Genomic DNA, 17,082 nt, shown 5'->3' on the forward strand with positions numbered 1-17,082 from the left:
GCTTCTACGTGCTGTCATTGGAAGTGATAACTTTGTGCATTGTCATTTCTTTGGTGCTTGGAGAAGGTACAGCAAACTGTTGTTGAATTATGTTAAATCACTCAAAATATGCTGTTGTTCTTTCCTTCGCTTTGTATCCTCTCTGTTGTCTTGATTTTTGGAAGTGATTCTGCTTCTAATCAGTGGTCAACTGGAGGCCTAAAACTGAAAGGGGTGGGAATGATACAGATATTTAATATTTGAATTATAATGCTTATTCTAAGTGAGCTGCATTGCAAATTATATTATTAACATCTGAAAAACAATTGACTTGGAATTCTGAAAAAAAACCCAACCGGAAGTAATTAATTTTGGAACTCCAAACCATTAGACATAGTCAGCTAGAAGACACATTTGCATTCTTCACCCTATAGTGGCTGCAGCAGCAAGTTAGCCTGAATGAATTCCCTCATTAGCATATCCCACTAATGCATATAAAATAAATCACAAACTAGTATATCAAAAAGCTCCAAATTAGGCATGCTGCAAAATCTGTCATTGTCATAGGGGTCTGGAAGAGAGGCATCATAAGAGTAGAGTAGCCTTACTGTGTTGGCAGAGATCAGTGCTTGAATAATGTCTTTTATGGTTGTTGGACTTTAGATGTACTACGGAGAATGTGCTAAGAACCCGAGTCTTGCATACCTTGTCTTGCAATTTAAAGTGAAATCTTTCTTGGGACAGTAAGTTACCATTTCTTAGGGAGGTTTTCTTTCATTGCCACACCAAAGCTATCAAGCCAATTATTTCTGCTTTTTTTCTTAAAGGAAAAAGTGTGCAGAGGAAAGATTTAGGTAACATTCACTTCACTTCCTACATTATTTTTTTCTCTTTCTCTCCCTCCCCCCCCTTCACTGTAGGTCATGCACCTCATTATTTTAAGCTAGTGTCAGTTCAAGTGTTGATTCGACATGGCGATAGGTATCCGCTATATGCCATTCCCAAGACAAAGAGACCTGACATTGACTGTATGTTGCTGCCTAGCAGGTAAAATTCTTGGCTTTTATCATTACTAAGTGTGTGTTTTGCTTGATAATTATTTTGTTCCTCTTCGGGAAACAATTTGTGCTTGAAGTACGTTGTGATTTCTGATGTCTGTGTGTTGTGGTGGATTAAAAAAAAAACAACCCTGTATCAGTGATGTACAATATCTCCCTTGAAACAGGAACTATTACTTGCTACCAGTTCAGACCAGAAGAAATTCTTGGTACTTCTGTAAAAAACAAAAGCTATTTAATTGATTATTTAGGTTACCATTCCTCTTAGATAAGCTTCTACACATTTTGAAAATGTAAGTGCAGTGTTTGAGAATGTCTCTTCCATTTCAGCTAAGTATGCTTCCTTTGTGTGAATACAAAAAGGTCTCAGTTGATCACTGCCATAGGAAAATTGATATTTGTGTTTTATATTACTATCTTTTATTTTTCGGAAATATAGGTTATCAGTGTTTCCTTAAATTAGTGATTTGCATCGAAGTACTTTTAAGGGAAAAAAAAAGGGGTGTGTGTGTTATATTTAAATATTAAAATACAAGTTAAACAAAGTGCACTGTTTGCTACTTGAACACTACCCTTTTCCTGTGGTTACCACTCACTGTTTAAAACAATCACACGTAAGTTATTTATGTCTGACTGCCATTAAAACATCATTTACCTTTCTGTTTCAGTATAGTGTGCTTCTGTCTAACATCATGTCTTTGTAGCTTGCTGATGCTTGTCTTCATACCTGAACCAGTTTGAGCTGTAGAGACAGTCTGAATTGCTTCTCTTCCTTGTGGAAGAACCTTCCTTTCTTGTTTAGAGTTTACTCACTGATAAAGATGAAGTATAGTGTAGAAATAAAGAGTGATGATGTAAATCACCAACCTTTGTCCTAGCTTGCTTGATTACATATCTTTTTTCTCCTTTTAAGTAGGATCTTATTTTTTTTTTCCAACAGAGGACTTTCCAGGGAACCTATTGAATACTTAGTTTTTCTTGATATTTGTCTTTTAACTGTATCAGATGTGTTAGCAAAGCCTCAAGGCAAATTTACAGCTTTACACTGCTGCCCACTCAACAGTGTCAGGTGTGGAGATTTCAGTGAGCGGGGGCTGCATCTGCTTTGTGTACCCGCATAACATTACTCAGGAAAAGAGGCATAGTAGGTCTTTTGATCTACTGATATACAAAGCAGTGTGGATATACCATAAATAGCTTTTTCCAGAATAGCATGGAATCTGTCTTCAAAGAGATGATGTTTTCGCTTTTCTGGTGTAGAATTATTCAGAAGTGGCTTTACTCTGTCATGCTGGAAGTGTTAATGGCACAGTGAAAGTGCATTTCTGACTTAGATATATCAAATGCCTGTTTCTTGTTTTGATAGATTCATGGGCTGTGTTTCTTAAAATTTTAGTAGCTTCCCATCAGCAGCAGCATTTATGATTTTATCTTTTATATCTGAAATACTTTGTCCTTTCAGCTTTTCCTCAGTGGGCTTTTAACAAAAGAATCTCTGTGAAGGAGAAGATGGATTATGGTACACGCTTAGGTTTGTGATTAGCTGGCCTACGGCAGTTCCTTTTAGAAACGCAAACCAATTTTCATATCTGGTCCTGCGTCAACTTCTGGCTAAAAACTAAATGCAGTAGTGATATTGCACCGTTGGAATGTTGCTAACATATGCTGAAGTGATATGAAAGAATACCTAACTAATTATTAAGTACAGCTTTATCTCATACTTGTAAAGGTGATGAGAAGCTTGATTAAAGAGGCTTGCTAACTAGATACATATGGTAGTGGACACAAAGACTGGCAGAATATGATCAGCAAATTGGATCTTTCTCTGAAGAAAGCTGAAATATGTTGCTTTTCTTTTCAGATATCTGGCTGCATAAAAGAAATTGCCTTTGTTATTAGTAGGTGTCCTGAAATTTGCAAGGCTTGTAATGCTGTCTTCTGTTGTAGTCAGTGTTACAGTGCTATTCTGGCACGAGTAATTGAAAAGTAACCGTTATTGCTGAATCAAGCTACTGTTATGGTGGTTGGCGTAACCCTATGAAAGTTTGAAACCATCATCAGCTTTAGCCCATCTGTGTGTGTACCAGTTCATAGGAAACAGACTTAGGAGCTCCTAAGTTATATTCAGGCTACCCTATCTTATCTGCCTACATTTTGTATGAAGATCTAAACAGAGGAAAATTACCGTTTTTTTTCCTCTAAAAAAGAAGAAAAATACAATATTCCACATATATACACTTCTGTCTACAATATATACAAGTATACATACAAAACTATATACATTTTTAAGAGTAAAATGGGAAGCAAAATAGACATGAGGAATCTGCTTTTTATAGCTAACATGGCATTGGAATTTAGAAGATTCAAATAGCTTCTAATTTCACCGGTTTTAGAGTGTATGTATGTACTTACATCTTTCTTAGCTGCTTGGTATAAGTGTCAAAATCAGAAATTGAGCAAAACCACATCCTCAGTTTTTGAAAGGATACTGCTGTTTTGGAATGCCTGTCTATAAATACAACCCAAAATATCTGATTTTCTGACTATACTGAACAAGTTTTGTAAGTGATAGTGGTCTGGGACCTTTTACGTAGTGCAATTTTAAAAAAAAAACAAACAACTTTCCTCTGCTATCGTGTTGGCTGCTTCTTTTCTTTGTTCATACTTCAACTTCCACCAAAATGCTTGTTTTGTCAAGAAGTGGCATTCAGTGGTCTTAGCTAACATCCTCCGAGAGAAGTTTGAATTCTTTGAGGTGCCCAACCCCAACAGTGTTCTGTGCCTGCTCCAAGCCGTCTGGCCCTCTGAAATTAGATATGCAGCCTGAGATTGCAGACAGGAGACCAAACTCCAGATCTCTGCCATAGAGTTGAGTGGGCAATTAATTTCTCTAACAAGATGAAAAATGAATCATTTGCTAATAGCTATGATAACATGATAACATTTTTAATGACCTGCCTTTAGGGGGTGAGATTATTTTCAGCATGAAATACTAAGTAAAGAAATATGATCCAGAGTCTTTCTGGAGTTCTTAAAAGCTCTTATCTTCTGATCTTGCTCAATATCTGTCACGTTAGAATGTGTATGAGAAAACTTTATGCAAAGTTGTTAACTGCAAGTGACAAAGTTGGATGAGTAGCTGTATTTCTCAATCTTATGGTGCCACACGAGACGTTAGTTTTGTATTTGTCAGAGAAGCTTTTATAGCTATTTCCACTTCAGTTTCAGGCAAGGAATACGACATGAAGGCCCTGGAGTCAGAAAAACTATCCATAAAATGCAAGCCAGTAGTGCAGCTTTTGACACTGCCAACAGAATGACCAAGTCAGGCAGTTAAGAGGGCATAGTGTGAGGATGTGAGGAGGCCAGCAGTGTAGACACCCTTGGCTGTTACTGATCTGTGAAGCATTAGAATATCAATGATGATACATCCACTACCATTCACAGCCACTAAAAATGAGTGGAGAACCAAAAAGTCCTTGTCTCCTTGAGAACAACATTCATGAGGAATAGAATCTCCTGGCCAACTTTGAAAGGGCAGCAGAAAGATTAAAGGAGTTGGCTCTGTACCATTCTGTCCAGATGTGTTAAAGCTGACCTTTCTGAATAAAGCTAGAATTGTTACTGTTTCTGCCATTGTTTTGAATGGAACTTTTATTACTTTAACATCAGGAAGCTATTTGCGGCGTTTGGCTGTCAGGCTTATATTCCTTTGTGATGTAAATTTGGTGCTTGATTGTAAACTTACTTATATTGAGAGTATTACAAGGTATATAATCGCTACCTTTGAACTGAAAGTTTCTTGGTGCTGTATAATTAAGTTGACATGTCTGATTGAAAGTCTGGCTTGTTTAAGCTTTCTGGACTGTAGTTTCAGATAAGTATGCTGCTCATAATCAGTCTGTTCCTTATTTGACTTGGCATTCAGCTGATGGAATTCATTAATTAAGCAGATTATGCTACAGCCCCATGGACTTCTAATGGGTATGCAAAATAGCCTTGAGGTCACGCTTCAGTTTTGTGAATTATGGATTGTGACATAGAAGTGTGGAATGAATGTAAGCAAATGGATTAAATGCTTTGGAGATTTCTTCTATCTAAAACTTCAGTTAATATTATTATTATTATTTTCATTGTTCTGGATGCAAATTTCCAAAGGGAACTGAATAATACATAATTTTTCCCTCAAGAAAATTAATTGAATGATGTTATGAAAATCCTTTCATTGTTATGTTTGCTTGGGGGGGGAATAAATTAATCTCCTACTTCTTTTTGCCTTTGTATCTTACATTTATAGTGTCAAAAGTAAAAAAAAATGCAATGTTTCTTCATTGAGTTTGTATGCGAGATAGAGAAGAAATGCTTTTTGGAAGATGCTAAAATTATTTCAGAAGACTGCTATAATTTGATAGTATGCTGGGTTAATTAGCACATGCTTTAAGGCATTTTGAGAGGTGTTGATGTTAATCATAAGCAGCTTAGTAACAAATACTTGAATTTTAGGTTCAATATGTACATGTCTTGAAACTGCCAGAAAAATGAGAGAAAAGAGTGGGAGAGGGAAGTATCATACTGTGAGCTAAAGGAGGTGTGGATTTGGCTTGGAGCGAGGTCAAAGCATGATCCAGACCAGAATTAGGTGAAGAAAGGTCTCCTGAGGCCTCTTCTGAAGAGCAGTGAAGTAGACTGGATCACTATAGAGTTTGTTATAAAAATGTAAAAGCTGCAAGACCTTTATGAAGAAATAAGCCCCAACAGTACTAATGCTGTCTTAAGGATCTCTTTTGTAGACTACAATAATCTGTTGTTGTTTTTAGTCGCTCTTTCCATTCATTTGCCTTCTAAAAAGGAAACAGTATAGTCCTTTGATCTAACTTTTTTTGTCTACTTGAACTTCACAGAAAACACGTTATTTTTGCTTGATGTTATAAAATAATTTTTTGGATTTTAAGTAAAGAGAAAAGGGACTTGCTTTTGGTACAGTTAGCAGACAGAATCTGCTATGATACGATAACAAAAGGTAATGTTCATTTGTCAGAAGCTTGGCGTGTGCCTGGTGCGGTCACGTTTACTCACCAAGTGACACACTGAGAGTTCTGCAGCTCCTTGTGAGAAGTTTGGTCCTTCCGGCTTTTGCAAATTCTGCATTTGCTAACAAAAGTGACATTTGCATAGATAAATGCCATTTGGGAAGAAAAAAAAATCAGTATCTCATTTGTATCAATGTCCACTTCCACAAGTTCTTTCCTGAGGCATATAGATCTCCCGCAGAACTCTAGAGTACAGTGCTGTGAGAGGACAGCACTGTGCAGTATCAGAGGTAAGATGAATAAAAAGTTTACCCCTCCTTAATTCTGCGAAGCATCTGTAATCTGCTGTTGGTTTTCTACTTGATTAACTATTCAGTTTTAGCTTTTAAATAAATGACTCTTTCTTTAATTATTGAGATCAATTACTTTTTCTTCTATTGCAGTTTCTCTTTTAATCATAACCTTGAGCAACGTATTTTTTTTTATAGCATCTTATATGGTGGTGAAGGTACATTACTTATGCCACTCTTGAATTTTTATGAACATGTAAATTATTAAATAAACTGTAGTTGCATGTAGTCTTGTCAAGATAATGTCTTTCCACATCTGTTTCTTAAATACTGTACTTCATCTTAATTAGATTAACTTTGCAATTTTTGTAGATATGTACTCTGAAATTTGTAGGTGGAGCAAAAGAGTATTCAGTTTAATGAGTGGGAGGACAGATTGAATGCTGTGGTTTGTTGACCATCAGGTTTGTTGAAGAAACAAGGCTTACACTGTACTTCATTTTACAGTATACACAGTAGAAATAAGGCAATAGTTCAGTGGTCCAATAGCTTTGATACGAAAGAATGTTAAATGAATCTCAGCCTGTTCCTATCAAGGAATTAATTTTGATCAAAAGTGGTCCTAAAATTAATAAACATAAGGATTGAGGGGTGGGGAATTTTTACCAAAATTGACCTTGTTGGGTCTGATTTGCAGCTTAGGTCTAAAGGAGGAACAAAACTCTGCTCTAGATCTGATTTCTTTTTATGTTTTAATTCTTTAATAAAAAAAGTTTCTGCTCACAAGAATCACTAGGGAAGAAAATGTTTCACAAATAGACAATATAAATCAATAATAATATTTTCCTGAGTGGCCCTGAGACTAGTAGCCGTGAGAAGCAAGGATGATTTTCTTCTTGCTCTGTGAATTAACTGTCAAGTCTAGCAGTGGTCTTCACACTGTAATTCTTTTTTTTTTTTTTTTTTTTTTTTAAACAAAGGCAATTAGCTCAAAGAGCTAACCTCTTACCAAAAGAGGCTGCCATGCACTCAAACATTCCGAGCATCACTTTATCCAGGGGCAGAAAGCCCTGCTGTCTCCCATAGCAGTTCCTAAATACTGACCTTGAAGTCTTGAATTCAGTTAGTCTCATGTCCTATAACAAAGTTTCTGTGCTGCTATGCAAGTTTTGAGGCTTTTCTGTATAATACGTTTGAACTTAACGTTGAGCTGCGTAAGTTATATTTCATACCTCTGCACATATATAATAGATGCGATAAATGTATTTTCATGCATGTTTCTGACACAGTATATTGTGCCATTATAGCTAAGCCATCCAAAATCTATCAGCAGATTTTCTGAGGTGTCATGTGCATATACTCACTCTGGTACTGTATTTCTCACTTTGTGCTAATTCAGAACAACCAGCAAGTTAGTGTTTGCTTCTCATAAAAAAAATAAAATACCTCTACATTTTTGTATCTAAACTTTTCAAGGAAAAAGGAAATTTTTATTGAAGGATGTCCCCTCAGTTGCTGGCAGAAATACATGTACAGTTCAAATAGTTGCACAGGATGATTTATTTCCATCTACGCTGGTTACAGTGTAGCAATAAAGAGATGACGTTTCAGTTTTAAAGCTTTTTAAGACCTTTGCAAATAAGGTACTTAAACGTTGAGTAAGGATTTAAATGTTGGTCCATTTTAATGCTAGTGCATGAAAATTACATTATTAAATCTGGGATCTATTATCCTAGTGTTTAGTTTGTAAATAACAAAAAGACAAGCTGAATTCATTATTTGAGGGAAAAGAAGCACCCTCAGTTTCTGTTACAGGTAAAATTTATTTTATTTTACAAAAACAAAATAATGAGAGGGCAAATTAACAGACATTAAAAATGGGAAATAAATGTTCAAACTTAGGAAGAAGTATGGCTATTACTAGTGGTGTTAGGTGAAAAGCCATTCCATGTTCTGACAAAATTTGAAATATTTATTGTATTAATACATTTCCCAAATGTAGCTTACCATCGTAATGTCCAGCAAATTACAGAAGGATATCTCTTTAGCCCGTTTTTATTTTCTGGTTACTTTTATGGAAATAAAATTTTAAGGCTATTTCAGTCTTTTCAACTATACACTGAGTAATTTTCTTTGCTTCCTGCTCAAACAGTCCCAGCAGTCTTAGCTGTGTTGCCTAGATACTCCATCTCCTGCGGCATCTGCAAATTGGCCAATGCAACAGGAGGATTCATATTCTAAATAAAAGAGAAATCTTGGGGCAGGGAGGGGGAGTCATTTGTTAGCTAGTAGCCTGCGTGGTGCTGTAAATTTTGCTGTTGAGAACAGTAAGTTTGTATTTGCTGGGTTGTACAGGGTTAATCAGGAGAATTGCTGGTATGTTTAGAATTTGGTTACATACATGAGGATTACATTCAGGATAGAAGTGTATTGTAGCCTGAGATGTACGTCCCCTTCAGGCAGAATGGCTCTTATTTCTATTGTTTGATTTTTATTTTTTTTCTTCCCCTGGAATATATTTAACAAGTAGTAAGCTTTGAATTTATATTCAGAAATATGTCTAACAGTCATATTTCGTAAGTCGCTTCTGCAAGCGTGTGCTTAACTTGTGCTCACTTTAAAAATAATGTAATTCAAAGTTAAGTAACCTGCATCTACGTATGTATATGAAAAGCTATATTAATACATTGGAATATAATTTTATCAATTATCATACATTTTATCATTTTATCTTGGATGTTAGTTTATCTTGCCTGCCATTTTTTAGATAAATCTTTTTGCAAAGCACTGATAAATACTTTTCTTTCTTCTTTCCTTTCTTCCTTCCCATAAGTGATTGCTGACAGTTTTATCAGTACAGGTTCGATTCCGTTAGAATTCAGGTTTTTGTAAGCAAAGCAGCAAAAGAAACAGAATGAATAATGCAGTTCTTTTAGTTTTCTTGCACATGTATTTGCAGAATTTGCTAATTAAGGAAAATTATGATTGACAGTCTATTCATGTTTAGAGGTTTTTAAAGTGCAAAGTTTAGAAAATTGCTAGTTCAGCCTGCTATGTCTGTAACAAGCTTAAAAAGCTATTTGCTAATGGGTTTAATTTAATTTTCTCAACTTAATTCTTCCATTTTTAGATTGCACTGCTAGGCTGTGAAAATAGTGAAATGTACAAAAAGTTCTGTTTGAAATTCACATCTGGAGCTGGATTAAGCTTTCTAATGTATGCTTAGTACAACAGGAAGCCTCCACTGCTTTAGAAAGGAACAAAGCCTTTTTTATGTACCTCTGCTTCTCAAATATTAATCTTCATTTGCATTGTTAAAATCATAGTATACAGAAGAAGCTTTGGATTTAGAATGTCATAAATTGGCCGGTTTTCCTTTCAATTTGAAGTAAAAATGAAAAAATTCTGATATTTTTCTCTGATTTTGCTTTTGGTCTCATTTTGCATTTTTTCTTACTGGCAATTGTACCATAATTTATCGTAATATTTTCCTCCCAGGTTTTTTTTTTTCTGAAGGTAAATTAAATACTGGAAAATTCAAGTTTTATAAAATGATATGACAATGAGCTACCGTTCTGTTGAAAGAGGCACTGATTCTTATGAGACCGCCTGTATATGCATGCTGTGAGCATAGCTCTGCAAGAGGTGCTTTCTCATTCTTGAGAGTTTCTCGGTTGGCTCTTCTCTGTAAGCATGTCCTAGTAAACTTCGATTCCAGACACTTACTCATACTTTAGTAATGTTGTTGCTCCCTCTTGTGGTTCCTGCAACTCTGGAAGTTTTTTTTAGACTTGAGATTTCTGTATCAAAATAGTTTATCATTCTAGAAAAGTGTAAATATGAACAATAAACACAAAACCCAGACTTCTGTAAAAGTTCTCTGACCAAATTTATCTTTCTTTTTTATATATATATTTTTTTTTTTTGTGAGCAACATAAAAAAAATATTTACCGTATTCAGGCTGAAAGTCCTATTAAAATGAGAGCCATCTGGGGCAGAGTTGGGTTGCCAAACAGTTTCTGATTTAGTTCTGCACAAAAGTAGAGAGGTGACTATGTGGTATTTGTTGAACGTTGACATATAACAAAGAAATCCCTATATAATGAATTTCTGTAGTAGAAGTTTGATCAAAGATTTTTTTTTTTAAAGGTTTAAATCCCTTTCGACTACATTGTTTGTGGACTGCTTTGTATGTGTAGTTTTCAGCACAGTACAACAGTGAACTGAGTCTGTAGTGTATTTGAAATTTGCAGAACAGTTTAGGAGATCTAAGCATTCTTTCACTGAATTGAATTCTGTTTCCGTGAGTTAACCTAGACTTTTTTGTGTACATCTCTTTTCCAGTTGTATTCATTACTTGGATTGTGGGGGTATCTTATCTGTTTAAGCATCCAGCAGTGTTGGATTCTTTCTCCCCATGTAATAGTACAATACCCAAAACAACGACTTCCAATTTTAATGGGACCACTGGATACTACTTTCTGGGCACCACTTAATTGAGGCTACATGTGCTATTTGATTTGAAGCCTGAAGTAATTAGAAATAAAGGCTGAGATTGTAATCAGCATTGTACATTACAAAGCTTGAGAATTCCTTCAAGGTCGTATATTTAAAATACTGGTTATTTGAACTCCTTTGTAGATTGTTAGTGCCTTCGGCTGTGGTGTAAAGTGCAATGGTACTTCAGGAACTGAGAGAGGGGTTCTTTTGTAAGGATTTTTTTTTTTTTAATTCACAACAGTATTAGTGACTGTGTTCAAAAAAACCCAAAAAATCTTTCCAAATTACTTACCGAAAGGTATAATAATTTTAACATGACAAGACATCAGTCTCCCTATAGCTCTTTGGTAGTTAGTAAGTAGTTGATTTCTTTTGCATACTTGCAAAAGTCCTGAGTAAGAGCAGATGTTGTCTCAGTGGGAAATAACCTCACACCGTGAAATTTCTGAGCTGACATACTTAGAATACTTGACTCTCTTGAGCTGTTTTCCCATATGCTTTTGGAAGTTTTCACATTTTGGTTTACCTCTCTAGGAAACCTTCTCATCCTCAGCTTGAAGCTTTCATTAAACATATGTCCAAAGGCTCTGCAGCCCAAATGGATGGTTCCCTAAGCAGCCTGCCTCGTTACCCTAGTCATTCTTTGTGCGAAATGGGAGAGCTTACACAGACAGGTAAGTTTCCATAGTAGCTCTCTCTTTTCCTCTGCTCTGTTAAATACAGTCTGCTTGAAAAGGGATCTTCTATTTTTCTTTATATTGAAATAAATGCTTTTTTATGGGAAGCTTATAATGTTGGTCATAGCCTAGGTTATGCTGGGTTGTGAATAGAGTATTAGACTCTACTCTAAAAGTGGTAACAGTTTTAGAAACCATGCTTTACCCTATAGCTTGCCCAAATTCTGTTACCACTCTTGGCATCTCTTTTAACTTTATTTGTAACAAGTCAGAGCACCTATCCTTGATGTTGCTCCACAACACAAAATTGCTTTGTCATCCTTGTGAAAAATGACATTGCTCAGTCCCTCCTGAGGAAGATCTGGTACTCCATGACTGGTTTGTAATTCAGAATGGCCCTGGAACTGAAGAACGATCACTTAGTTGCCAGTTTCTACCTGTGATGTAACTACTGTGTCCCCTGCAAGAGATTCAGATATAACAGACACATTTGATGCTTGTATTATGGAAATTAAAAAACTTTTAAATATCTAGTGCTTGCTTCCTCCCTGCTCCTCCCTCCCCCCCCCGGCAAGCTTTGTAACAAAGCATGTTTTCTTACATATTTATCTATGTGTATTTTCACCACAGGAAAATGAAGCTTATATTCTTATTCCATCTGTCAGTTCTGCTGAGCTAGTTATTGGGAGAAAAGATGAAAATATCAGCAATTAAATTCCAAACAACTTTTTTAAAAAATGAAGTTTTGAGTCTTCATCGGTACTACCACTGATAGAATGGCTGCTGACTCCGCTAGTGAACATATTCTTTAGTTTATACCAAAAGGGTAGAGGAGATGGGAGGTAACTGGAAGTGCTGCAGTCAGGGATTTGAGTATGTAGAAGAAAGAAAGCGGAGACCTGGGAGTATTGTGGTGCTGTGGGGGCATTGGGAGTGTTGGAAAGAGACAAAGGGTTTGGGATTGGAGAAGGAAAGTGGCGGTAGTGCTGGATCACAGCAGTGATAAAAGGGCCATTGAAAGGATCTGGGACAGCTGTCAGCAGGCAATAGAAAATATGAGGGGAACAAAAGGTAAAAAGACAGAAGTGTAGGAAGAAGTTGCCACTTTGTAAGAAACAGATTTTCACAGATTCCACAATTCCACAGCTCTTGGAATTGTTTGTGTTCTCCACCCAAAGTAGCCAGCTGAACTGGTATGAACCAAAGTCCATGTGTTTGCTGCAATTTTTCTGCATGTATTTATATCAGTGAAAATACAGAAGTGCTTTCCCACAAACGTGGAAATACACTGTTGCACAACTGGGTAGAAATGTGGTTGTGGAGAGGATTAGTCATGTGGATTTTTCTCTTCAACATTCATTAATTTAATTCGAAAATTCACATTACTATTACTTTTCTGTTCACCTGTGTCCTTTCAAATTTTAACATTGATCCATTCCATTTTATTCCCACACCTTGCTTTCAACTGTGTTGCTCTTTTTATCTTAAATACCAATGACTGAAAGAGCGTTATCACAGTGGATCTGGGTAGTCAACGGCTTTGGAGACTCACTAGAGAGAATGAAAATAGTGTCGAAGATTTGGGGAGTTAGCACCATTTTGCTTTTGACCTGTCTTTCCAGGAATCTCCTGTATTTTTTAGTCCAAAAATTGCCTGTCAAATCCTCATATATTCTGGGATCCCATCAGAAGAAATATTTGCGTTAGGCCAGTGTCAAGTCTTGCAAAGTGACCTCAGGAGAAATCTGGTCAGGTTACCACGGCACTCTTCCTAACACAGCACGTTGTGTGTGAAACTGCATTCATCGTTGCACACAGCTTGTACCTGAGTTGCTGTTGAGACTCCTGTTGCCTGTAGCAAGGTATATAGATGTTCTAGTGCATAAAGGGTTCATGCCTGTTGCTTTGCTGTGAGAGGATAACACAAGCAAGATGGATGCTGGAGTAAAGGTTTTGGTGTGTGAGGAGGATACACGCCCTCTTCCTTTTCAGCTGGATAAAGGCAGAGCATTAGCGTAAGAATTATCAAGCAGTTTGAGTACTTCTTGAAGGAAGATGGAAGAGGATGGCGATTGCCATACCTTGCCACTCTGTTTTGTGAGTTTACGCACTAGTTTACATTCTGTGTATTCATTTCCTGACTGCTGGTACTTTTACTGGCTGCCATAAATTTGCAGGGAGCACAACATTCACTGCCTGTCTGGAAACCTGACTCAGATGCCATCTGGATCCATCTCCATAACCATCTTACTTTTATAATCATGTTAGACACATTCAATCTATGTCTCTAGTCCAAAGATCAAATATTAAACCACTAAGGTTTTAAACAAATTTTATGGAACCAGCTTCTTCTATTTATGTCTCAGTTCAGCTCCTAGAATCCGAGAGATACTGAAGAATAGCAAGTAACTCATATTTCGTGCAATTTTTCTAATTGCATAGGTTGCAATTGCAGTCAAGCATAGATGAAGTTCAGTTTTGAATTTCATAACCTTTTAACTAATTGTGCATTTATCAGTAAGACTGCTAGCTGTGTATTTTATTTTTTTCTCCAAAACTAGATTCTAATCATGTGTTGTAACTTCTTTAAACAAATCTCTTCCAGGGGTTGTACAACACTTGCGAAATGGACAACTATTACGAGAAATTTATATAAACAAACATAAACTGCTTCTAAGTGACTGGACAGCAAAACAGCTCTACTTGGAGACAACAGGAAAGAGTCGAACCCTGCAGAGTGCGTTGGCGCTGCTCTATACTTTTTTGCCAGATTTTGACTGGAAGAAAATTAACATGAGGCATCAGTGGAGCACCATTTTTTGCTCTGGAAGCTGCGACTGTCCTATGCGAAACCACTACCTAGAGGAGGAACAGCGCAGACAGTACAGTTTGCGGGTGAAAAACAATGATTTGGAGAAAATATATGTGGATATGGCAAAGATTGTAGGCATCCCTACCAGGCAGTTGAGAGCTTCTAACCCAATAGATTCTCTGTTGTGCTATTTTTGCCACAATGTCAGTTTTCCGTGTACCAAAACTGGCTGCATTGGTATGGAACACTTCAAAGTAATCAAAAGACATCAGTTGGAGGATGAGAGAGAAAGACAGGAAAAGAAACTTTATTTCTTGTATGCACTGTTGGCTACTCATCCTCTCCTCAACCAGACTGTTAATCGGCTGCAGCGAATTGCAGAAGGCAAGAAAGAAGAAGTATTTGTTCTTTACTCTGCACATGATGTCACGTTGTCACCTGTTCTTAGTGCCTTGGGCATTACAGAGGCCAGATTTCCAAGATTTGCTGCCAGATTAGTTTTTGAGCTGTGGCAGGATGGGAAGAGGCCCAAAGAACACTTTATCCGCATCCTGTATAATGGCGCTGATGTCACATTCCAGACCTCGTTTTGTAAGGATTATTATAAACGTTCCAGCAAGCCAATGTGCCCACTAGAAAAATTTGTTAACTTTGTCAAGAGGGATATGTTCTTAGTTTTTAACAGCACTAGTTATTATGATGCATGTCGTAGAAGACCACTGTAGGGAAGGAAAGTGAAAAGCAATGTTAACTTGCGTATCAGTGAAAGTCTGTATTCTGGTTGAAGCGCAGTTCAGTTTTGTTATTTCTTGTACTGGTATGTGTAAGTACAAAAGGATATTGCTTGAAACATTCTTAAAATCGTTTTATTTTCATTTAGACTGCAGATGGTCTCCAATAGATGAACAAATACTGAGGGAGTGTTACGTATATGTGTATGCTCACATATGCTGTGTTAACTGTAATGAAATGATAAATCACATGGGCTACTGTAACCTGGATGTCGCTTGATAAGAATGAGAGAGCATAGACTTTGTTTCTCTGTGTTCTAGAGTAATACTTGGATACCATAAGTTTAAAACCAAAACCATGTTTTTTCACCACCATCTCAGTCATTTTAAGCAGTTTCTATCAAGGTATTTATGAATTCCAGGCATCTGCATTAAACCATTTTTAGGAATTCTTGAAGCTCCCTACTCACTCAAAAAGAAGCATTTTAATACTTAGGGGCAGGTCTTTAAAGCAAAGTGCATGTGTGTATCTGTGCATACTTCCCTGAGCATGTACAAATGAGTGTGTGCCTTTTTGACCTCACAGACCTATAAATACTTGGCTATTGTCGCCAGTGCCAGAGAAGGGTGTACTGGAAAATGGATACAAAACTCTATTCTTTGATCGCACTTTTAGCACTTTGAATAGTTCAAACACAGTCTAGAAATATGTAAAGGTCTTGTGACATTAAAATAGATAGCAAACACGAACATTACCACTAAACTTGAGTGGCAAATTAGGATTAGAAATCGGTTTTATGGTGAAGTGTTGGGCTCTTTCCCATTGTGAACATGTTCAAGCTGCTGTGCTATGGAACAAATCGGTGTTTTAGGAATTTGATATAGTGACTGCTTGAGACAGCTTGACTAAACACTAAGAAAATTTTGTAGTTGAGTTAGTATTTTTATGGACTAGGAAGCTCTTATTTTGTAAGATCAGACTTGTACATATTGTACTGTGTATATTTATAACACAGTAGACCTTTCTTACTTGTTTAGTTTGTAAAGACTTGTGAAGCTGACTTTTAGACATTTTCTCCCCTTGATCAGGATGTTTAGACTTAAGAATAAACTGTCTTTTATGGTAACTTGAACAATAAGTAGATATGAAAACTTGTACTTCAAACTGCTTTCATGTCTAGGAGTAGTAAATTGAGAACCAATTGTTAATAGAACTCATAGAAATTTTATAATGGTGGAGGTTTTTTACATCTCTAGAAATAATATAGTCTGTGACTTGTGATTCAATGGTGCTAGTTTATCAAAGAAAACATAACTCAGCATAAGTTCTCTGACTATTGGCATTCCACTCTCTGTTTTCAATGCTGCATTTGAACATGTTTCTTTAAATAAAATTTTGGGGACTCTTTGTATACTTGTGTGTTAGTTTATTCTGACTTCCTTAGCTGTTTGCAGTAACAAGGTAAGCGTGTATTGTTAAGCTGCTTGTTGCATTAGTAACTTCTGCACTTAGTATGTTCTGGTTCCCAGTCTGGCAAGGAGCAGGTAAACATTTAATGAATACTGAAATAGAAATCATGATAGAAAATTTGGGGCTTTTGTACCACATTAGAATGTGTAACTTCTGGACAGGTTTCCTTTCTGTCTAAGAGACTGGCTCTGTAACTCATCATACATGTTTGTATGCTGGAGGGCAAACAGGAGGAGAGAATCTGAAAGTTGAGCTTGCTTTGTATAAATTATGTGAACTGGACCATTTGTCCAACATAAGTACCAAATACTTCAAAGGGCTGTTGAGCTATCTGCAAAAGGCGGCTATAGCTCTTCAGAGTGTTATCTGTTGGAGCTTTGATGCTGTTTGGTGACCATTTGCAGGAATGATGCTGAAGTGCAGAAAACATTACCGTAGGCATATATCATTGGTGTTTGAAGTGTGTTATTTAGAAACTTTGAACCCTTAACAGCTTCTGCAAATGTGAGTTGTGGTATCTTCAAAAGCCTATG

At 36.5% G+C, this 17,082-nt stretch overlaps 1 protein-coding gene across 3 annotated transcripts in view; it reads left to right on the top strand.

The window, feature by feature from the left end:
* The window catches only part of PXYLP1 (2-phosphoxylose phosphatase 1), a 64,927-nt gene extending 48,443 nt beyond the window's left edge, over positions 1-16,484 (top strand). For all 3 annotated transcript variants that reach the window (XM_075158155.1, XM_075158154.1, XM_075158156.1), the window contains 3 exons: positions 900-1,026; positions 11,393-11,532; positions 14,141-16,484. In XM_075158155.1, coding sequence (XP_075014256.1) covers positions 900-1,026; positions 11,393-11,532; positions 14,141-15,072 — 1,199 coding nt within the window. In that variant the 3' untranslated portion in view covers positions 15,073-16,484. The remainder of the gene's footprint in view (positions 1-899; positions 1,027-11,392; positions 11,533-14,140) is intronic.
* The last annotated feature ends 598 nt before the right edge of the window (positions 16,485-17,082 follow it).

The sequence above is a fragment of the Calonectris borealis genome, chromosome 9 (assembly GCF_964195595.1).
Source record: "Calonectris borealis chromosome 9, bCalBor7.hap1.2, whole genome shotgun sequence".
NCBI lineage: Eukaryota > Metazoa > Chordata > Aves > Procellariiformes > Procellariidae > Calonectris > Calonectris borealis.